The 23188-nt window shown below is 46.7% G+C and overlaps 1 protein-coding gene across 8 annotated transcripts in view; it reads right to left on the bottom strand.

The window, feature by feature from the left end:
• Positions 1-15005: 15005 nt before the first annotated feature.
• BOK (BCL2 family apoptosis regulator BOK) overlaps positions 15006-23188 on the bottom strand; it is a 33345-nt gene continuing 25162 nt past the window's right edge. For 6 of the 8 annotated variants that reach the window (XM_088061207.1, XM_014258270.2, XM_005529496.3 and 3 more), the window contains 2 exons: positions 20807-20970; positions 15006-16138 (listed from right to left, as the gene is read on the bottom strand). In XM_088061207.1, the coding sequence (XP_087917333.1) occupies positions 16013-16138; positions 20807-20970 (290 nt within the window). In that variant the 3' untranslated portion in view covers positions 15006-16012. Of the gene's footprint in view, positions 16139-17583; positions 18355-20806; positions 20971-23188 lie in introns of those variants that run through there. The other 2 variants (XM_088061206.1, XM_088061205.1) reach the window with 2 other exon arrangements.

Genomic DNA, 23188 nt, shown 5'->3' with positions numbered 1-23188 from the left:
TTCTGGATTTCCTGCTCCTGGGTGTGGATACTGCCATGGCTTTCACAAAGCCACATCCTATGAGAGGATCCTTTGGAATGTGGGTCTCTTCTGCCCAGTAGGTGCAATTTAATATTGCTTCTTCCCAGGGTTTCTCAGTGAGTCCTCCACTCCCCCAGAAACCCAAGCACCTACCATCAAGCAGGGCTAAAGCTGGTGGGGACCTCTCAGGAAAGCCTGTCCACAAGCTACTTGTAGTGCTCTTCCCATTGTCTCCATTTCCAGGCTGGGAAAAACTCAGGATTTGTAAAAAGATGGAGGTGGGTGCAGGGCAAGGACTGTTCTGTGAGGACTTGGTTCAGCTGAAGGATCTGCGTTTCTCCTGACAGGCTGGAGAAAAACTCAAACACCCAGAACTGCCTCAATTATAGCTGAACTGAGCCAGGGTGTCCACGGACCTCCAGCCCATCCTGTGCAGGGGGTTGGTGTGATGTCAGATACTCTGACACATGTTCTCTTCCAGCTTATTTTCAGTGCCCAGCCAAACTACATCCCTAGATGTGGCAGTGGAGAGATGAAAGGTCCTTAGGTGCCACAATGCTTTTTACACATCCACCCACCTCACCTGGATCCACTCCTGGCTGCCAGCCACATTGCTAATGGGTCCTTAAGCTGCTCTTCCATCATGCCTGATGTATTAACTGCATGGAGAAGTGTGGCTGTCTCCCAGCCCAGGCAGGGAAAAGCAGGATCTAAAGCATCCAGCAAAACCAATTCATCTGGCCTGAAGCCTTCCAGGAGCTAAATCAGCTGTTTAAAGCCTCAAGAGCCATCTTGCACTCCCAATCCCATCCCGTTTTTATTTTCCACAAAGCTTTGTCCCCTGCCCAAGACAGCAAAACCCAGGTGATCTGAGCTCCAGACAGTGCCTGGTAATCCCACCTCGCTGGGGATTTCAGTAGGCTGAGTCCTGGTGCTCAAGATGGGGAAAATGGGGCCACCGGTAGCGGGGCCGGCAGCAGATGGCCAAGGGTGCTGGGATTCTACCCCGTGCAAAGATGTGGGACCAATTATGGATGGCGAGGATGAGGATGAGCAGATAAGGCAAAGCCTTTCAAAGCCTTCATCAAGCATCTTGTCACACCACAACCCTGGCCCTGCAAATCATACTGTGAGCAGGGCTGGGGCCCCAAGGGCCTTTCTCACGCTGCTCTTACCCACGGGACAGGTTAGAAAGAGGTGTTTCTCTATTCCAGTTTGTCAGTGTGGAACACTGGAACTGGGGAGGATGAAGAGGAGCAAGCAGAGAGGCTGGTGAAGGATGAAGCACAATTCTGGGGAGGATTCAGCTATCCATACTGGGAGAAAACCTTGGTGCTGGTGTCCAAGCCTGTCTCCAATCCTCCAGCTCACAGCTTCTACCTCTGAGTGGCTGTTGTGGTAAAAAGCCCATCAGTAGTTCAGGGTGAACAACAATCTGTGACACTGGGTAAGCAGACAATAAAACGGCAGCTGGTATTGAATGGGGAAAAAATGTGGTTTTTCCTATTTTCTTCTTTTCACAGTCTTTATAATGTGCCCCATGTTACCCCCTCCCTGGAATGAGAGTTTGGAGTTAGCAGATGGTCCAAGAGGCACAGGTTAAAAATCATTTGGAAAAGAGGAGCCTGTAAAAGGGAGAGCACCATTACAACCCTTTACACATCCATAATTCATGGATTACATTTCTGCTCCCCCTGTCTCGGAAGCATATAGCAGAACTGGAAAATGTTCAAAAAGCAACAGAGGCAGCCAAGGGCCTGCTATGGCTCTTACATGGGAGTGTATAAATAGTCTGGCACTTCCGACTGGGGCAGGATTTGTGGCTCAGGGGCTTCATATTTAATAGCCCATGACGGAGTTTTCCATTGCTGCCTGGAAGAGCATTTTGGGGAAGAATTACTGCCCACACAGCTTGTTCTGGCAGGGCTGACAAGCCCAGCACTGGAGACCAGAGGTGCTGCATGGCCCACCATGGGCAGTGAGACACAGCTCCCCCCTGGCCCATGTCCCACTGCCCATCGTGGTGGCCTCGTGCCTGTGCTCGGCAGCTGGTTCTGCCAGGGGGAGGGAGGTCACATCACAGCAGCTCCTCAAACAGCTCTTCAAACACTCAGTGTTTTCAATAAGTGGGATGATTTGGCTCTTAAACAACTGGAGCAACATGAGTGGCTCCACGTGCAGAGACAACTTCAATATGAGTCAGCTCCAGAAGAAAAATCCCAAAAACAACCACAGCGAAACAAAGCAAAACAACAACCAAAAAAAAATACATAAAGCAAGCAAAGATCTGGGCTGGTGAGGAAGGAAGAGTAAGGAACTTCCACCCGGGGGTGTTCAGGACAACCCAGCTCCCTTCACACTGGTCTGGCACCACCTCGTGGATGTCCATCTGCTGCTTCTGGCCACCTCAGGGTTTTGTGGTAGCACATCTGCACAGGTCTTTGGTATCCAAATGTGGTTCATACCTGTGGGCTGGACACTGTGTCAGGGAGAACTTCAGCCACAGCTTGTTTCCCAGGGCTTCTCTCTGCTTTGTGCTGACTTTCCTGGGAGCTGTGGGTCTGTATTACTGACTCCAAGCCTCCCACTGCTTGGCAGGCTGTAGGGAGACCACTGACCACACCTTCTCCTGTGCTGTATTGAGAAGAGAGCCAGGGCTCCACTAACACCCCAGAGCCTTAGAGCCCTCCAACACTGAGCTCCCAGCCTCTCAGAAGGCACTGACACTGGAATAAGCCTCTAAGTAGCTTCTGAGACCATGAGCCAATTGCTGAATTAAAGGCTCTCAGAACTACAGGGGAGGCTCCATCATCCTCTTTATCATTAACTATGGCAGTAATTGTGTTATTCCTGTGTTCTGTAGGTGCCCCATGGACTAGTCCCAACCATGGGTCACCTACATGGGTTCTTCTGTCTGGGGAACCTGAGACACCTGAAATCCTGAGGCAGGCTTCCTACTTAGAGGAAGGTGTCCCTGCCCATGGCAGGAGGGTGGAACTAGACGCTCCTTAAAGTCTCTTCCAGCCCAAATCATTCTAACATTCTATGATTTCTTGGCCACCTTTTAGAGAGGCAAGCAATAGGACCCCAGAAGCTCATATTTTGGAAGGAGGGTGTCCCCACTTCCTTGCAGAAGCAGGAGATCCTTCCTGCATTGAAGGGCTGGGTGCCCACCTGGCTGGTGGCAGCCCTCTGGCCAGGAGGGGGTCCTGGGCAGGGGTAAGATAGGGCAAAAGATACAATATGAGGTTTTGTTTCAGCTGACAGTGGAGCCAAGGTGAGGGGCAGAGCTGGGAGCTCATCTGCAGTACAAGGAATCAGCCATAGCATCTTATTTAGAAGGCTTTTTAGTTTAATATAAATAAAACCACCCTGGGCAGAGCAGGCAGCAAATGAAGCGAGAAACCCTGAGCTCCCACAATACTGGGTCAGCACAGTTGTACCCCTGCACTCCAAGCTGATCATCCACTCTCCTGCCATAAATTTTGCTGGGATTCCTGAAGGGACCTGATAACAGGCCTTCAAATGGCACAGCCAGGCCAGCCCTGTACCAGCCTGGGCAGCATCCCTGGGTCTGACACTCTCTGAGTGCTGCTCCCTGCAAGGATGAAAGAGGATCTGACAAGCGTGACATGAACCCAGGCTTGCAGGAATCTCCTTTAAAAAAATCATCTCTTGGTTTCTTGGCCACCTTGGATCCAGGAGAGGGCAGCAGCAGCCCAGGCTGCAGCTTCAGCTACCCTTTCCAAAGCTCCTCTTCATCTCCTAGGCTGCTCAGCTGATAAAGAAAAAGAAAAGCAGTGTATAGAGGGAGCAGTGAAGAGCAAAAAACCGAGTGGGTGGGCTAGTGGTACCCTCCTGGGCTTCAAAATTGTTTGATTTCAAGATGGAAGTGGAAAGAAAACAATCTTTCTTTGAAAATATATTAGAGTGCCAGGGCTTTCCATAGCAGTCTTTCTTTCTTTTGGTATCAATCATCCCTAGAGATGCCTGTCATGGCACCAAAAAGTAAGGTGGTGCTACTGGGAATGCTCCCAATAGAGGTGGGAGGAAAGTATGTGCAGTGTGCGCCCATCACGCTGCTGCAGAGATGCTAAAAGCCCATGAGATTCACACTTATGGCTTCACTCAGAGCACTCCAGGGGGATAAAACAAGATTACCAGTGCTGCACAAGCATGTTGGCTGCCTTGCCCTTGCTGATTTTGTTGTGCCTGAAGGAACAGGAAAGGGAAGGCTGGAAATAGGGAAATTTTCTACTTGTCCACCTTGGCACCCCACACAAGGGCTCCCTCCCCAGCTCAGTGCACTGCTGGACACTGAAATTCGGGCTCCCCGTTTCCACTGGCAGCATTACAGGGGTAGGTCAGCATCTCCTGGGGCAGCTGTGGCATTTCCACCCAGCCAGTCTGGCAGCATCCTCCTGCCTTTCCTGATGAGCTCACCGGCATGAATCACAGAGCAGGTGAGTGGGAGGAGGACATCCTTACACTGAATTCCTACAGTGCATTCCTAACCACCTGCTTTGACAACAGCCAGCCTGGGTTTTGCTGAGGCAGTTCCATTTTTGCCTGGGTTGGCCTGCCCCGAGGCACACAGGCAGCAGCGTGCCCCACTCCTGGCTCAGAGCACGCAGCTAAACCCTCAGTTGTGTGGCCTCTGTTCTCAGTAGAGCTCAACTCATGGGTTTTTTTGGTGGTGTACTTTTTTTTTTTTTAAATTTTGTTTTGTTTCTTGTTTTTTTTTTAGTTCACACCCTCTGAAATCACAGAAGTGCAAAATTATTGCTTACCAAAGCTGTCCTCCTGAAATGAGTCATGAAACAAGGAGCTTTGTCACTCTGCCAGACAGCCTGGCTGCTTCTCTAAATTGAATGGCACCAGAGAACAGCTTGTTCCTCCCTTTGTGCTTCAACCCACCTGCATCCAGAGCCTGGAGAGAGAATTATTCCCACCTGCATTATTCTCCTGCATTATTCCCACCTCTTCAGACCACCAGCCCTTTGTACCCCATTTTTGGGTGGAGCTCTGCATGGTGTGGTAACATTTTGCTTTGTACCAAGCTAGCAGTTTGTTAGGGGAGCTACCACTGTGTGCACAACTCCTGCAAAACAGATCTCTCATTCAGAAAACTATTCAGCCAGTCATGGTAGCCTTTTCCATCCATCCATCCATCCATCCATCCATCCATCCATCCATCCATCCATCCATCCATCCATCCATTCTTCCCCCCCTGGTGGAACTCAGCATGCAGTAGGAATTAAAATTAAATATAGGCTGGAATATTTTTTTGTCTCCTAAACTAGGAGGATCTCCCTTTGTCTGGAAGTAATACCTCAAATGAAGGTAAGGATTTAGTATTACTGCAAGTGAAAGAACTTTAAGATCCAGCTGTCAAGGTTTGGGTCTAATTATGTTGCCTTCATGAGGAAATATTGCATAGCACCCTTGCTTATCTTCTCTGTAGCAGTCTTCAGAAGATATTTCATGGATTACAGGATGGAAAAGGATCACTTAGAGGGTGGGTTTAGATTTGATATTAGGAGGGTGGCGAGGCAGTGGCACAGGTTGTCCAAAGAAGCTGTGGCTGCCCCATCCCTGGAAGTGTTCAAGGCCAGGATGGATGGGGCTTGGAGCAACCTGGGACAGTGGCTGCTACCATGTCAACACCACTGCTGGCATCGCAGCATCTCAATATCCCAATATCCCAGCATCCAAACATCTCAGTATTCCAGCATCCCAATATCCCAACATCCCAGTGTCCCAATGGGGTGGGCAGAGGGCAGAAGTGGAGGACATAGCTGGAGGATCAGCAGCCACTCCTGAGGCTGTGCTGGCTGAGTGGTGGCAGAGAAAACCGGAAGAAAAGCCTAAGTGGGAATTATCAAAAATGGACACAAATACATTCTCACATTCACTTTGCTTTCTGGAGCATGGCTGGGAAAGCAGTGTGGCTGCATCCAAAGGGCACAAACACCAGATTTCATTTAGAGTTTGTGTGGATAACTCCACCCCATGGCTTCAGTTGCATTCACAAATCCATGTTGGTACCTGCAGAAGCAGCATCCCAGGCCTGGAAAGGCAGTCCAAACTCTCCTTCCTTCTAAAGTGCCTTTTTTCTCTGGTTTCTTTCGTTTTTCAAGAGTCACAACAGTGCCTCCTTTATTTAATGGCTTTATTTTTAGTACTTTATAGGACACACATCATCAGGGAGCCAAAGCTCTTAATTACAAACATTTCAGCAGAAAATGGACCATCTCACTGTGTGGTGGGTCTCCTCAGCATCATGTGGCTGCCTTGGAGGCCTTCCTACCTGTGTGCATTAGAGCTGGCTGGGAGAGGCTGGAGCTACAGGGATAAGGGCAATGTTGAAGTTCCCAGACTGTTTTTGAGTCAAACAATGTATTTTCAGCAGGTTGAACTGTTACTAAAGGAGGAGATGAAGGTGTCAGGTTTTTTTTTTCCAAACCTACTCCTTATGTTCTCCCAGGAATGCCTGGAGAGCAGGCACATTTGCAAATATTTTACCCCTTTTAGAGCTGTTTTTTCTCAGTCTTCTATGCACTCTTGACACTCCTACTCCTGGAAAGTAAAGCCAGGAAGCTGGCACTTGTAAATCCCATTTGTCTGTGCTGTGTATATACACCTCTGTCTGGGACCCAGGGGCCCCTTGAGATGGGGATGTGCATGAAAGGTCTGCAGGCACATGACTCTGGGATTTTCACTACCTCCTCAAGCTCCAGACTGTGGGAATCAGCACTGGAGGCTGCCCACAGCCTCCCCAGGAGAGGGCTCTTAGAGCAGCCAAAGGCCTGTCCCCTTAACCTGCACATTTTCAGGGGCCAGGTTAACTGCCCTGCTCTCTCTGCCTCTCATGATCTGGCAATGGCCACTTTCAGGAGCTGTCAACCATGCAAAATGGGATTAATCATGGAGTCATGGAATGATTAGGGCTGGAAAAGCCCTCTGATATCACTGAGTCTAACTGGTAGCCCAGCACTGCCAAGGCCACCCCTGACCTGTGTCTCCAAGTGCTGTATCTACTCCTGTTTCAGATCCCTCCAGGAATGGTGACTTCACCACTGCTCTGGGTAGCCTGTTTCAATGCTTGAACACCAGTGAAGAAATTTTTCCTAATGTCCAGCCTAAACATCTCCCTCCCACTGAGGAATAGGCTGTTTGGTCTCACCCCACCCAACATGAGTTTGGTTGCTTTACCTGGATAGGTGACTATTCCCAAAGTGCCCATCTGACCCCAGAGATCCCTGTTTGCCAAGGCAAACCCAGCCCAGGGCACTCAGCAGCAGTAAGACAGAAGAACAGATTGGTCAGCATCACCTAGAGGTTTAACACATCTATGTCCATGCAGCATGTCCCACCCTCCTGTGAGCCTTACATCTCCCCTGCACAGCAATAGGTGGTAGAGAAAGCAGCTCCCTCAAAGCACCCAGGGGAGATTGTCTTCTGTAGAGGGATGAAAAATCAGCATGGAAGAACCCATGCATATGTTGGGGGTTAGGTGTCCTTCGCATATTTTACCATTTTACCAATTTACAGAATCACAGAATCACGGATTGGTTAAAAGGGACCTTAAAGCCCACTTCACTCCACACCCCCAGCCAAGGGCAGGGTCACCTTCCACTAGACCAGGTTGCTCCAAACCATATCCAACCTGGCCTTTATATCCAGGATTAATCAGAAAGGCTGTTTCGTGCTATTGTTTTTGTACAGAATTGCTGCAACCACACACAGTGATGCTCCCCTGCACTTTAAAACTTGTGTGCTTGACCCCCCTACACAGCTCTGTGCCTGCCACTGCCTCACTACAGCCCCAGCTTCATCTAATTTTCATCACACAGCACAGCCATGGAGTTTTGGACTGGCTCTGGCTGAGTTGTCTTTTGTTATCTCGCAGTTATAGCACCAGTGAGTGCCAGCATCTTCTCACTCTCCTCTGAGCCTAGTCCAACCCCTTGGTCTGAGCCTCCTGGCCACCCAAGGGACATACAAACTCAGATGGACCCATGCAATCTGGCACTGAGAGCCTGGGCTGGAGATTCACTATTTTTCCCCAAGCATTGAAAACCAGAATTGTGTTCCACAAGTTAAACTTTAAATCTGCTAAGGTCGGGGAGAAAGCAACTGGTTGGTGCTTAGATGCTGTTGTCCCACTTTGGCACTGGCAATGCCACTTCAGCAGCTCAGGATCCTGCCTGCCTTCCTGTAGAGCTGGCACTGTCAGGAGCCCCTCTCCCAGTGCCAGCCTATGCCAAAGTCATCACCGTGAGCACCAAGCCCTTGGGGAAGGAAGAGCCTCCCTCTACAGAGCCAGCCTGAGAGTGACACCCTGCAAATGCAGTGGCCAGCTGTGTCCTGTGTTATCTCAAGAGGCTGGGTCTAGGATGTTAAATCACCCTGTTCAGTCCCTTGGTTGCTCCAGTCTTCCTTCTGCCTTTGGTTTCTGGTCATGGGATGGGAACATCTAGTTCTACACATGGTGACAGGGCAGGGAGGGTCATGCACATGTCTTGCTTCCTTCAGACCAGACACCCAGTATTTCATTCCCTCACTGCCTGAGGACATCACTTTGAGAAGTTTCTGGAGTAAATTGGAGGCACTTTTCTAAATCTTTCAAGTGAAAGATAGCAGGATTAAATTCCACTTTTGATATAATCCTTAACTCTCTCTTCAAGGGAAGTGCAGCTTTGCCTCCAGCTCTGGCTGGTGCCTCCATGCTGAATCACTCTGATCCCAAAGTAAATAAAGCTCTGAAAAAGGGCAAATGTTTTCTCAGCTGCTCTTCTTCCCTTTAAATGCAGGGCTGAGTGAAATTTTTATGTCTGCAGACAGAAATATATGCAGTCAAAAATGCTTCTTGCTAGGAAGCTGTCTCCACAAGATAACTGGGTTTTGGAAAGTACACTGAGAATCCATGGGATACTCCTGGATCACATGCTCTCCTTACAGCTCTCCTTTCTCTTTTCCTTAAGTGCTTTACATTTTATGAACTCCTAAATGAGCTGATTTAAGCCCCTGCACATTAATCTTGGCATGCAGACAGTTCAGGCTCCTGGTGTCCTCAAGACTTTGTTTCTGCTCAGCCCTAGAGCTGTGTTTGCTGTGGGAGCCAGCAAATAGAAACAGCCCTCTGTCATGAGAAACAGCAGTGCTCCGAAGGGCCAAAGCCTTGGTGTGGGGGCCAGGCTGCCTTTTCCCAGCTGCTGTCCCTCACCCATCCCTGGATGTCTGTGTGCTCCTTCTCCTCCAGCTCCAGTTCTGAAACCAGACCTGAAGCCTAGAACTGACAGGAAAACCTTCCTGACAGTTTCTGGTGGCAGAACATCCCACTCAGCTGCCTCACACATTCTTGCTCCATCCAGTCTTCTTCCCTACAGAAACCCTCTCAAGGCTGTGAATCCAATGTCAACACAAGCTAACACAAGTTCTACTAACTTTTTACTTTTATTAAACTGCTTACATTTAAGCAAAGCTGCTGTGCAATTTTTCCAATCTTCCCCCTGATGTGCTGCAGGGTTTGGGAAAGGTGCCTCATAATTTTGCTCAAGCTAGTTCCAACCTCCAGTAGGTTTATTGCTTGTAATAATACACAGCCTGGGCTTGACTCTGCAAATTCATTGCTCCCCCTCAGGGACAAAACACTATCTTGAACACGTAAGTATTTTTAGTAGTGCTGTTCTCCTCCTCCACTTAAGCCGTAAAACCCAAGGGCACAGATATTCCAAGCATCTTTTCCCAGCTTCAAGTAATCTACCATTAGGCACAGATTACAGGCTCATGGCATGCACCAGCCACTGCTGTGTGTACCCAAACCTTGAAGGCAGCAGCAGGAGAAGCTTTGAACACAATCCCTGGAGTTTGCTCCCTTTCAAAAGCTAGTTGTGCTCTCTCTTTTTCCACTCTGTAGAAACACCATGTGCCAGTCCTAACAAAAGGGAAAACACACCAGGCAATGGGGTGGGCACAATGCCATTCAGAGCAGAACCCAGCCCTGCTGCAGCCCCCAGATGGTTTGGACAGGGTTGCTTTGTCTGGGGGAGAAAAAAACCTACTGGGTCAGGTGGCCCTGGGGATCAGACACCTTTACCCAGGTCCAATGCCAGCAAGCTGAGAGGGAAAGCTGACAGCATAAGGCAAGGGAGTTAGCTGGCAGAAACTTGCCAGGCTTAAAAAGGGCAGTCTGGCCACTTCTGGCTGAGGAATTGAGAACAAAGTATGTTCTAGCAGCTTAGCGGTGATTGAATTGTTCTTTTGAAGTGACAAGGAGATCAAAATAAAAGACTATTTTGGTTTTTTTTTAAATCTCCTTCTTAGATTACCAGAAAATCCTGGCTCAGCTCTGGTGGGAAACAGGTACAAGCTGTACCCAGTCACCATTGCACAGCTCCCAACTCGCACCTCCACAACAGGAGTAAAATGTCAACACCACCATGTTGAGAGGGCTTCAAGATCAACTTTCAGGTGGTTTTATGTTCCTTGGACAGTGTCACAGAGCCGGGTGAATGCAAGGACCAGTGCAGGATCTCCAGCTCCTGTCTAATGAGAGTTGGGTGAGACAATGTGAAGGCTGGTCCTACAAAGCAGCCCATCCTCTCAGTTCCCATTAGAGTAGTGATGCTGAAGGTCCTTGGTGCTGCCCATAGTCCTCCAAAGTCCAAACCAGTTGCCCTTGAGGTGCCTGAAAGGGACTCAAGAGCAAGCCCAGTGCGAGTCACACTCCAGCAGGGAATGTGGAATAAAAGTTTATCTTGCTTAAACACAGAGCTCAACAAAAGCAAGAGAGAAGGTCACAAGATAGGGACAGAAGTAGAAATTTGAAACAACAGGGGATTGTATTTGACACCAGTAGGGAAGGACAAGCAAGTCTTCCTGTCGTGATGGAGAAGACTCCAATCCTGTCTGCTGGTCTAAGAGAGGACATTTCTCCTCAGTTAAAGCTCTGAAATAAATATGCTTGCAAGGAAGCTGGAAATTCCCTACACAACTCCTTATTTTCTTCCTTCTGTGAGAGGCAAAGCCTTTTTTTCATCTGACCTTGCCTGGACATGGTCTGCATGTGATGTGATTGACCCATGGCACTCCATTTCCCACAGACTCTGCTTGAACATGCAATGCCTTTCCAGGTCCTGGTGACAGTGTAAAGTTCAACTGAGGATTGCTCTGTTTAGCTGTGCTGGGGGCTCATAATCCCAGTGGGTCAAAATATTTAGAGTTAAAGAGGTTACAGGCTTTTCTGAGGGAGTATTTAAACTCCAGCTGTCAAATCTTTGCATAGAAGAAATCTGTAGACTCAGCCAGCAGTACATTAAATTGCTGTTTTCTTGTCATTAATCTACTAGCATGCATTGTTTTCCCATTGCCATAAGAGAATAATTAATCTATGGCAAATTTATGCCTATAAAACTATAAATAGCAGGCCTGAAAAAAATTAAAAAAAGACAGTGAAGAAATTCAAGGGGACAAATATTGATGAGAGCCTGATCAAGAAGGCTCATGGCAAAGCTCTTGGAATGCCTTCAGGGTCTGATCTTTTCAGAAACCCATCTAAGGGACTTGCAACCTGCTTCATATTCAGTTTAACTGTGCACAAAAAAACTCCCACTTGCAGATTTTGCACATTAAAAGGAGAATTAAAAAAAAATAGAGCTTTTTCTCAGGGTCTATGAAATTAGTCTGAAAATGAGGAAGTTTGGTGTAGCAATTTCTTGGGAAACCTCAAATCTCACTCCCTATCACTATTGTTCTGTATTTTGGTCTATAATACAGATGCAAGTTTGATAAATTATGGGCTTCACAGACTGTTTTCTTTCCATTTGCAGGAGAAAAAGCAGTGCAGAAACAAAGGTGACATTGGCTTTGAGACTGAGATCACTTTCTGTAGTTGCTTTGAAGAAGGTGAACCTGCTGTGGGTGTCTGATATGGGAGAGGCACAAGTCAGGCTGTGGCTGGGCAAAGGCCATGTCTAGGAAATGATAAGCATTTCTCAAAGGCTTATCACTGAAACTCCCAAGCCAAGTGGGCTTTTCTGCTTCCCTCCTTTGTGATAAAGATATTTCTGTTGACTGAATGTAGGGTCACTACAAAGAAACACAGAATGAGATTGGTGTTGGAGGGGGAGGATGGTGGGATAATCCTTAGTGGAGCAAGTGAACAAAGGCAAAATGAGGCTCAGGTTCCTCCAGGCTCTGATGTAACCACAGGCAAAACTCTCCTCTGCAAAACATTCCACAGCTGCAAAAATCCTTAAGATACCATTTTCCCACCTCCATCCAACCCTTTCTTCCTCCTCCTGCTTCTCCCAAAGCACCTCCCATGCCACCACCTAACCTTTCCTCACCTTTTCCCTGAACCTCCAGTTTTTCTGGTGGGACAGAAAGGCAGGAGACAGCTAAAGCTTGGCTGGATTCTGTGAGTGCCTAACAGGGTGAGCAGTAGTCTCTCTGTGCTGAGAGGAAGTTTGTCCCCTGCCATCATGACTGTTGACCTTCAGCAGAAGGGGATGAAACCGGGCAGTGGATTGAAAGGTCACTATGGACAGGGAGCAGCCCCCCCAAGACAGATTGTAAGTAAGTCTCACTTAGAACATTCAGTGTGTGGAAAACAGCTTAAAAAAAATGAAGGCAGCTTTTACTACAAGCAGATTTCTCAAGCAGATAGCTGGGAACACTGGGGGAAAAGAATGAGGTGGATAGTTTGGGGGGTTTCAGTTTTTGATGCTAGAAGAGGAACAACAGACAGGCTTTTGGTATGGAGAAGCACAATAGTACTAACTTTGGTACTTGTTTTTCTCTTGGTTTTCTTTAACAACTAAATGAATTAGATCTACTCCTAGGACCTTCAGCAATCATTTAAAAGGAAAATGTTTATTAGGGTGATAAACAACGAACCCTGATGTCTCCCATCCGGTAGGACTGGTGAAAAGAGAAGAGGGAATAGAAAAATCACAGAGCCCCAGAATAGCTGAGATTGTAAAGGACCCCTGGAAGTACTCCAAAATGACTGAATATTACAGATAGGACTGAACATGACATAAACACTTGTCTGTATCATGCTCAATACTGTCAGTTCTTAAATGCACCTGAGTGTGTGCAATTCTTTTTGCTTTGTTGTTTATTTTGGTGATGAGGCTGGTGGTGATGTGATTATTACAGAAGTGAGCAGGGTTGAAGGACCCTCCTTTAACACCAAGTGCAAGGTGAGCAGCACACTTCAGCTCTGGTATTGATTTTGCAGAGACTACTAAATGCAAGAAGACAGACAGAAGCCAGAGAAGTCTGAAACCTATTCGAGGGGCGCTCCACCATCTCTTCATTATCAGCAGTTTCCAGGCTGAGCCTTTGTCTGCCTCTTGTAACCCCCTTTCCACCCACACACATTCCTTTCCAGCAATGCTGCTTTATTTGGCTTGTCATTATCTTCTTGTTAAATCCACTTAATTGGTGCATTTAACTCTTCATGTTCCTTAATAGATCCTCTGATATCACTTGTTTACTGAAAAAAACCCCAACAACCATAGCCTTAAGTATTACATTTCAAAACAGCATCTAAATTGACACAGGTCTTGCCAGTCCCAGTGTCAAACTCTGCTGCTCCAGTAACTCCCATTCACTCCATGAGATACAAGGCAAGCTGGACTTGATGACCTGTGAAACTGTCCAAGTCAAAGTCTGCACACAGCCTGGGTATTTCCAGAAATCCAAAGTCTTATTTTCCACCAGCTCCTTTAGGACAACAAATCTGTACCCCCCCTGCTATGGATTATAAAGCTTTTAGTGCCTCTGTTGCAGACTAGAAGGGATCCTCTCTCTGCTGCTCAAAGGTGGTTAGTGTAGTTCCCCCTGTGTTCTGTATCTGCTCTAAATTTCCCTAGCCAGATCTACCAAGAATCTAAGGAAGAAAACCCTAACAGTGATGCCAGCAAAACCCCTAATGTCAATATGTCAGGAAATTAAAAAAAAAATAAACATTCCTCTGACAATTTGGTTTTATCTGGGGAACTGATGCAAGCTTTACTCACATAAAAATGCCCCAACTTCATGGCACCATCAGCTGCATCTACACTGGCAACCTCATCGGTATAACCCAGCACAAAGCCTCCCCAGCCACTGTCCAAGGCAGCACACAGCTGTGATGTGGAATGGGAGGCTCTCTCCTTCCCAGTGAGTGTTTCTGCTGAAAGACTGGGAATGGGAGAGGTTGCACTTGAAGGGCTTTAATCCTCAAGAATTGCTTTACTACTGAAAATGTACTCCTAGACCAAACTGGCACAGCACTCTTCACTGGGGGTGTAGCACTAGAGGTAAAGTTGGGCCCGGCCCCTACATGCCAAGGCATCAGCCAAAGTGCAAAAGGCTAGAGCAGAAAAAGCAGGAATGTGCAAGGATCTAACTCCTACACATCCTCTGCTATGGTTTCTGCTGGTCAGAGCACAGCACTAACTGTAAGTACAGACTTGGCCCACAGATAGTACCCAAAAGTAAAGGTTTTGCTTTATTCTCAGACCCCTTTGTAACTCCTGGAGGGAGAGTAAAAGCCCCTCTAAATGTTCGGGAGGGAAATCAGGGAAAAAATACAAAAAAAAAAACCAAAACCCTTAGAGTCCCATATGTTCTTAATCCTCGTTTTTTTTTTTTTTCTGTGCCTACTGCCACACTTTAGGGAGCAGGGCACTGAGCAGGGAGTCTCCAGAAGGCTTTGGCAGAGCAGAAGCTCCACAGCCTTTCCCTGATGATGTCAGGGAAACCCTGCATCTGTTGGTAGAAACAGCATGTTTCTGACATGGCGACAACATGGGTTAAATTCCAGGCATGAACCAGGCAAGTTGTACTTTTAACATGTTAACATGCTCTACCAGGGGAAAAGCTGAAGTATTTTTAGCATGGTTGGAGTGTTTGTCTCTGCACTGTTCTGGCCTTTTTTGGAATTGTTAACTCTGGTCTGGAAACAAATACAATAACCTTTGCAGTAGTGAAATACCACTTATTTTCCTTTATTGTTTGCCACAAAGAAGACTAGGAATTGTACTTGAAAGAGATTAGAGGAGAAACATACATCAGCTATTTTCAGCACAGCTCACTGCTTTTACCATGCCAGTCAGTTCACTTACTGCTTCTCTATTTCTGCCTGTGCTCCCCAGCCTTTCCTACTTACATGCTTAGCTCTGACAGAATCTCAGGGGCAAAACCAGTTTTTTTCATGATGAAATTCCATCTCAAGTTGTTGCTTGAAGGCATTGCCCCTTGCTCTCCTGTTTGACTGGGTGAGTGCAGTGAGAGGGGTCAACAAAACATACTTTGCCCTCTTGTCCTGCCCCTCACAGCTACTCAGCCCAATCTCCAAGACATGTCAGAGCGAAGCAACTGTTGACAGATTATTTGGTTTTATCTTGTTAAAAACCCACCATGCTCTGCTGGGGCAGAGCCCAGCAAGTGAGTTAGGGATAAAGGAGGAGATGAAGTTTAAACACAAATGTAACAACAAGAATCAACACAAGGCAAGTCTGAGGACTGAAAGGGAAATCACATGGAGTGAAGGAGGGACTCTTCCCCTCTCCTACTTTCTAATCCCATTTCAAATAATATTCCCTTCCTCCTCCCCTCTGCCTGGTGCTAGCATAAGCATGCAACACAGCCGTAAGGAGCAGCCATCTGACAGTCCCACACTGCACACAGCTGCCATCAGCGTGTCCAGGGACCAGCTACATCTAGGCCACACATGCAAGTTACCCAGGGAAACAAGATTCTTGGAAGGATTAATGGTGAGAGAGGCTCGTGTGGCTGCAAATAGGAGACCATGGTTGATCATCTGCTCCCACTTGATGGGAGAGCAGCCTTTTTATTTTTTTGTCCCAGTTCTTCTCTTCCTCCTCTTCAGAGATTTTCATTACCAGTCTGGAATTACTTCTCCAGTTACTTCTGGTTGCTTCTGGAGTGGGAGAGAAGATGGGGCAAGGGAGTTGTGCTTGACAACTCAGATTCATCTCTCAGGCAGCAGGACGAAGAAGATGGCCTTGAGGAAGTGACCAAAACTGCAAACAGCAGCCACGAGCCAGTGGGAGCGAAGGCTGGGATCAGTATTCACCACACATTTTGTGATGTCTGCCTAATGAGGAGGGAAGAGAGATCGTCAGAGAGAGATGCCCATGTCAGCCACTTCTGCAGGCTGTCCCAGCCCCATAAGCATCACCGCTGCTGCAGCACCAGATGTTGGCTCTGACACTTCCACACTCTGAAAGTTATTAAATCAGGCTCCAGAGCCCTGCAGAATACACTTTCTTAATTTCCCACCAATGAGGCAAAGTGTCCCCTCTTCAGCCACCCCTGGGGAAAGAAATGCTACAGGAAGATTATCCAGCACTTTCCATTTTGGATAGCTAAATACAACTTTCCTTGTTTAAAAGGTCTAGGAAGCCTTAGCAGTTATCAGCATTCCCATCCTTTTCTGTAAAGCCAGATGCTTCCCAGAGGTTGTCCTGTTTAATATCAGCTTGTACGTTTTCTCTTGCCTTAATGCTTTCCTTGGAAGACATTCAAGCAAGCCATCCCCCAATTTCAATCTAAAGCAATGCATGCTTGTAGCTTTGTTTGTGGAAATATATATGCCGGCAGAGATGTCTCCCAGATGTGTGGGCCAGATTTAAATATCGCTTGGGCAGCTGGTTTCAAATATCAACAAGAGAAGCTGGCCTGTGATGATTAAAAAAAATCAAAAAACAAAAAAAACACCCTGTCAAATTGATAGAAATAGGCTCTCTCTCAGCTGGCATGGGAAGGAGAAAATGGAAAATATTGAGAAGGTGAAGTGAACAGGACAGAGATAGAGAGAAAAATGAATTTTCTGGTGCAGGAATCAAAATTAAAAGTTTTGCTATAACTGAGTTTTGGTTGAACTCAAGCCCAGCACAAGATGTGGACTGTGGTTGTATAACAGAGGGTGCACTGCTGGCACATCAACCCCATGTGGTTTTCAGAATCAGCTTTTGGGTGGAAATGGGAACAATAATCACATCACAAGGAAGGGTTCACAGTCCCAAAAGTCTTTTTTTTACAAGCTTAGCTCAGCAATCCTCCAAATTTACTTTCTGACATAAGTCTCTCATTGACCAAGCACAGACAAGTGAGACTCTCAACCCTGAGGTGTTCCTCCCCAAAACAGAACATAAGAGATGATGAATGCTCCAATAATCTTCTCTACTCCTTCTGCTTGTGCTCAAGACATGCATGAGCCTTGCCTGACCAACCTTGGTCATCATTAGAAGGAAAATGGGGCTGAAGGGACAAATCCCAGAGTCTGGTTAGTGAGAACAGCCACACAAACCAACCCTACCATCACCTACAGACCAAAGCTCTGCTGCCAGCAGCCTCCCATGTGTTCCAGCAGTTCCTTGTTTACCATGTCTAGAAGGCTGGCACGGTGCACCTCACCACATTGCTGATCTCCTGGGAGCATCAGGAGAAGCAAAACCCATGCATAACTGACAAGATGAGACTGCAGAAGGAAGGAATAGAGAGCATGCAATGATGGGAAGAAACAGGATAGCAGGAGAGAGTAGAGTCAGCACCAAGGAGTGGAAATAGTGCTGCCTATAGCTAAAAACACAAGCAAACATAGCAAGCAGAGCCAAGACAGTTACCAGAAGGTGCTGCAAGGTGGTCCCAGTGGCTACAGGTACTTGATCTGTATTGTGGAGGAAAGCAAGGTGGGTCTCCTTACACTGGAATACTTCCAGTGATGCTTAGCACACTCACCCTATTTGTATTTGAAAATAGTCTGAACTGATTCAACCTGTCAGATTCTAGCAACCTGCATGGGGTCATGTTTAAAACACAGTTGTGTCAAACTGTCCCTTTAGTTGAGAGGAGTCATGGAATGCAGTTACCTGTCTGAACACACATGTTAGGGTACCTTATCCTTGAGAAACATAAGCTCTAATAGGCTTTAGTGCCTCATGTGAGCCAGAACAAGGCCCATACACACTAGGTTGATTACAGCTGTAGAGGGTTAACTGCCAGGTGAGAAAAGGTGAACTCCTTAAAGCCCTGCTATGTTCTCCCAAAGGCAGTGACCTCACTGCTCTAACCAAGAGGAGCTGCACTCAGAAGTACTTAGAAATTTGTATGGGGCTTGCTTAGATAAGCAAAATTGCTCACCTGTTTAATAATTGTCTTAGCTGTTGTTATCCAAATCAAGCCTATCTGATAAGGCAGTGGAATTGAAAACTTCAAAGCTACTTAAGGCTTTTGTTGCAATGGCAGTTTGATGTTCGATGTTAATTATTCAAACAAATTCAAGTCACATACACTGTTTTGTAGCAAAAGCTGCTAAAAAAAAAAAATAAATATTTTTATTCTACTGTAAAGCCACTACTGAGGCTGCAAATTCTTGTCAGGAAGAAATTATGTCTCCAAGGTTCTTTCTTGCTCTTTCTGTGAGGTTTGCATTGGGTTCTGCAGTCTTCTCCACCCTATGGAAGTAGCATGGGAACCTGCTGCTGAATGGAGAATTTCAAATGCCTTTCCATAGCCTCCATGGTGTCTTTCCTGGACCAGCTCAGGGCATGGGGGTTACTCCTGGCAGTCTCAGACTAGGCTGATGTGTAAGAGATGAGGGCCATGTGAACAAGGATGGCATGCCAGGGCAAACCAACACAAGCTAGGCCTGGCAGTGGGTGAGAGGGTTCCACCAAAGAGCTGTTTGGTCTGGCCCGTGAGTGAGCAAGGCTGGGAAATTCCTTGCTGAAGTGCTTAGATCAAGAGGAAGAACATTCAGGGAGGCACAGCACAAGATGGGATTAGCAGCCTTTTCCCAGACTTTCCTTTGTTTCTAGAGGGAAAGTATTTCCTTTTCACAGCCCAGAGCTGCTGATAAGGGTGTTGGAAGTTGGCTGTATCAGAACCCAGCAGCCTTCAGTCCTGTGCTTGACTGGGGGCAGTGAAGTTGGTTTACCTTCCTTAGGGCCAGATCCCAAGAGCAATCAGCATGGATTTAGCAACTCCAGTAGGAATGTCCTGCCCATCTAAAAAGGGATGGCTGGCAGAAGGAGCCAGTGGTGGACTTAGCTCCTCACGGAACCAGTGCTGGTCTGATGATGGGTTTTGCAGCTTGTTTGCTATGCAAAAAATTGTCCAAAAATATCCTTTTGGAATTAACCAAACACTCTGTTTGGAACTCTAATGAAGCAATACAAAAATTAAAACAAGAAGCTAACTTATCAGAGCATGCAAGTTCTACCAAAACAAAGACAAAAATAGTTGGAAACTAGAAAGAGATACAGTCCTACACAACATTTCTGCTTTAATGAATTTAGATCTTAGAAAATGTTTCAGAGTATACATTTCAAGCAGCTCTACAGGTATGCAGTTAAAGTAAGCCTCAAATGATACTGAGGCAGGGACTGGCATTCACAGGCAGGAACAGTGTTACTTAACCCCAGGATATCCTCTTCACTTGCCTTGGCACAATTAATTTTTGGAATGCAAAATGAAACAGATCAGGGCATTCAAATAAAAGGTTCCTTTTAGCCCAACCAGTTCCCTGAGTCAGCTGGCCTCAAGGTGACCCAGTTTTAGAGAGGGCAGGGATGATTTAAGGTAGGATTGGTACTTATTAAGTGCAAGGGATCCAAAATCTCAACAGTGATACTTTCCCGGTTCTTCACATTCCTGAAGAAATCCGGGAACTGAACCAGCTACTGACGTGGTTGGGAAGTCTCAGCATAAAGGAGCAATATTCAGTTTGGAAAAAGACACCCCCCTCTCTCCAGATCTGTATGGGTGAGGAGCCTGACTATTTCCTAATGGTTTAGGAATAAATTTCACCTCTTGGAAAAGGGAATTTGCTACTGTGGCTCAGTCTGGAAAGAGTGCCTGCCTTGGGAATAAGATGTCCTATGAACTGAGTGGTGCCATAGGGCAATATTTTGCCCAAGTAGCATCTGCCCAGCAGCACATTAGAGGATCCAAGGACTGCCTGTGTCCCTGCTAGACAGGCACATGGAACCTGGTACATACACACATCACCCATCTGCCAGCCACTAACACAGCCAGCCAGTCTCTCCAGTCAGCTGGGAAAGCCACTGGAAAGGTGTCTAGCTATGCCACAGCACCAAAATAAAGTTCTCCTTATGAACAATCCTCCACAGGAACCAATGCTCACACTGAAAATCCAGTGCTTAGAGGTGAAATGAGAATTAAGCTGGCAGACCTTATTTTTTGCCTGTTTCTAGAAAACAGCTGGCCAAGAGTATAACAGAATCAAATAATGGTTTGGGTTGGAAAAGACCTTAAAGATCATCCAGTCCCACCCCTTACCATGTGCAGGGACACCTTCCTCTAAATTCAGCCTGCTCCAAGCCCCATCCAACTTGGCCTGGAACACTTCCAGGGATGGGGCAACCACAGCTTTTCTGGGCAATCTATGGCAGGATCCTCACAGGAATGACCTCTATAGTGTCCCACTGTGACTGGCTGTTAGCTCTGGAGAAGATCAGGAACACAACAGGTGCTGGTGGCTCAGGATTGAATTATTATGTCTCAGCTATGCAGAAAGCTGAGGACAAGAATAACTGATGTTTTTGAGGACCACGAGGCAGTAACAGAGTTATATAAGACTAGCGCAGGTGTAAGTGGAATTGAGGTGGCCACAGCGTTGTGAAAGAGAATCTCCCACAGCCTTTTTCTGCATAAAGCTGCAGAGAGCGCACTCTCATCAACTGGGCTCTTTTCTAGTCTGGACATGCAGAAACAAATTCAGTGAGACAGCATTTCTTACCCAGCCTCCTCTCCTTTTCAGCCATGTCACCAAGGTCTTGCGGACAAACTCTCCCAGGCAGTCAACGATGGTGTGAACCATGGCTGGCTGCGCGTGCCGCACGCAGTCCACCGCCAGCCCAGCTGCCACGGCATAGAGAGACACCACCTTGCCCCACGTTATGCCTGTGAAAAGAAAAAAGCCCATTCATATTTACACACACATACACTCCGTTCAGTCTTGAATAATCAAAGGAAATGACTCTGCTTCATTACATGTGCCCATGCTGCCTGCGCGCAGCCACAGTTCTGTATGCTCTCCTCATGGGGGAAAAGAACTAGTAGGGGACCAGAATGAGGGAAAACTCTCCACACAGAGAAGCAGAATGAATTAATCTGGCCTTGGTATAGTTTGATTGCCTCTCAGCACTGGCTGCACAGCTTTGGGAAAAAAGCAGCCCAAAGACACCATCGAGATAGGGAAGATGTGCCCCACAATGTTTTGTATTGCCTCTAGCTCTCAGCCATGCAGATGCTGCATAGGAGGTGATAGAATTCAAACAGTTTGAACAACCTGGGGCTTTTGTCTTCAACATAAAGCTTAAACACCCTTGGACAAAGCATTTGTTTTTTTTCTAATCACTGTTCAAATGTGACGCTCAAAGCATACAAGATAAACATCTTCAGTTCTATAATGATACAAAAGCAGCAAAGGAAGGTAAAGTTACTGGGCCAAGATGGTTCACAGAATCATAGTTGGAAGAAAGAAGTCATAGAATCCTGAGCTGGATAGACTCACAAGGATCATTGAGACCAGCTCCTGGCCCTGCACAGACACCCCAACAATCCCACCCTGTGCCTGAGAGCGTTGGCCAAACGCTTCTGGAGCTCTGGCAGCCCTGGGGCCGTGACATTCCCTGGTGTGCCTGTTCAGTGACCCAGCACCCTCTGGGGAAGAACATTTCCCTAATATCCAATCTAACTGCCATGACAGCTTTGTGCCATTCCCTTGGGTCATGCTGCTGCTCACCAGAGAACATAGTGCCTACCCCTCCACTTGTACTCATAAGGACTGGTGTCCTCTTTATGTAAGGACTAGACCTCAGTCTCCACCTGAAAAACAGGTAGCTTCAAGAATTTGGCCACTGCCTACTTAACACTGCCTGTGCTACCCCACTGAAGACAGTGCAGGGGTGGAGAGTCAGTCAGTTATCTAATCTCCCAGAAGACAGACTTCCTGCCAGGCTGACCTGCCTGCAGCAAGCACTCCACAGAATTTGTCCCAGCAGTAGTCATCTTCCTGTTGGTGTTAGTGACAAGCACAGGAACTCAGGTCTTGGTACCAGCCAACCTCCCAGGGGTCCTCTGCACCTTAACCCACACCACTGGGCATAAATCCTTCATGCTCAAACACTGCAGTCAGCTGCCCCTCATCAGGCTTTTCTCAGGACCAGTGACATAGAAACACAACCCTTTCGCTCCCATGTAGAACTACCTCTGCACCATGGCATATCCCCCCCATTCTTTATTATCTCTAATACCCATATTTATCAAGCATATTGTGAAGTATTTTACAGTGTTGGGTCTCCATGGGATCTGTCCAAAGGCTCTCCCGAACATAGTCGGAAGCCTGGTGAAGTTCTAACATTTAAAAACCACACAGAATTGTTCTCACAGGGTTACTGCAAGAAAGAAAACAGGTGAGAGGATGAAAAGATGTGTGCAATACTAGATCTACGGATCCAGAGGGGTTAAACACACCATTAGAAAACTGGATGTGCTCAGCAAGAGAAAATACAATTTAAATGGGGTAAGGTCTCCCTCTTTCCTTCATTGCATGCTCAGATCCCCAAGTAGCCTGTGTCAGCTCTGGGATGGAGCTCCAGCCTCCTCACAGCAGTTCTCATTGCAGCAGAATGCCCTATATTTCTTTAGAAAACATGCAGGTTTCAGAGCATTTCCGTAATTCTTACACTTGGTGCTTCAAAAGGGACATTCACACTAACACTTTTAGGAATTGCTTGCTTTTCTTTTCCTTAAATAGAAAAAAATAACTAAACTTTAGAGGAACTATTCAAATGTTAGCCACAGGAATACCTTGTTACACTGAAGAAAATCCATTCAGTGTTAAAAAAAAAAAAGAACATTTTTCATTACTAATGTAAGATAAAATCTGCAGATGAACCTTTTGTGAGGCTCTGCAGCAACAGTAACAGCATTAGCTCAAATCCTCTGTGATACTCTGTCCTTCCCCAGAACTATCTGTAAGATCAGAGGAAGTTATTAATGTAGCTAAATGACTGTTCTTCTTCTTTAGGTTTTGTTTGCTGAGCAGACCCTGCGATGTCCCTGACACCAGAGCTGTCACTCAGGAAGTTCACTGCCTGTTTGGCATTCACACTAT

Source organism: Pseudopodoces humilis, chromosome 11 (genome assembly GCF_049639895.1).
Source record: "Pseudopodoces humilis isolate 2021_Gansu_Grassland_sample_001 chromosome 11, ASM4963989v1, whole genome shotgun sequence".
NCBI classification, from domain to species: domain Eukaryota; kingdom Metazoa; phylum Chordata; class Aves; order Passeriformes; family Paridae; genus Pseudopodoces; species Pseudopodoces humilis.
This window is presented reverse-complemented; position numbering and strand designations above follow the sequence as displayed.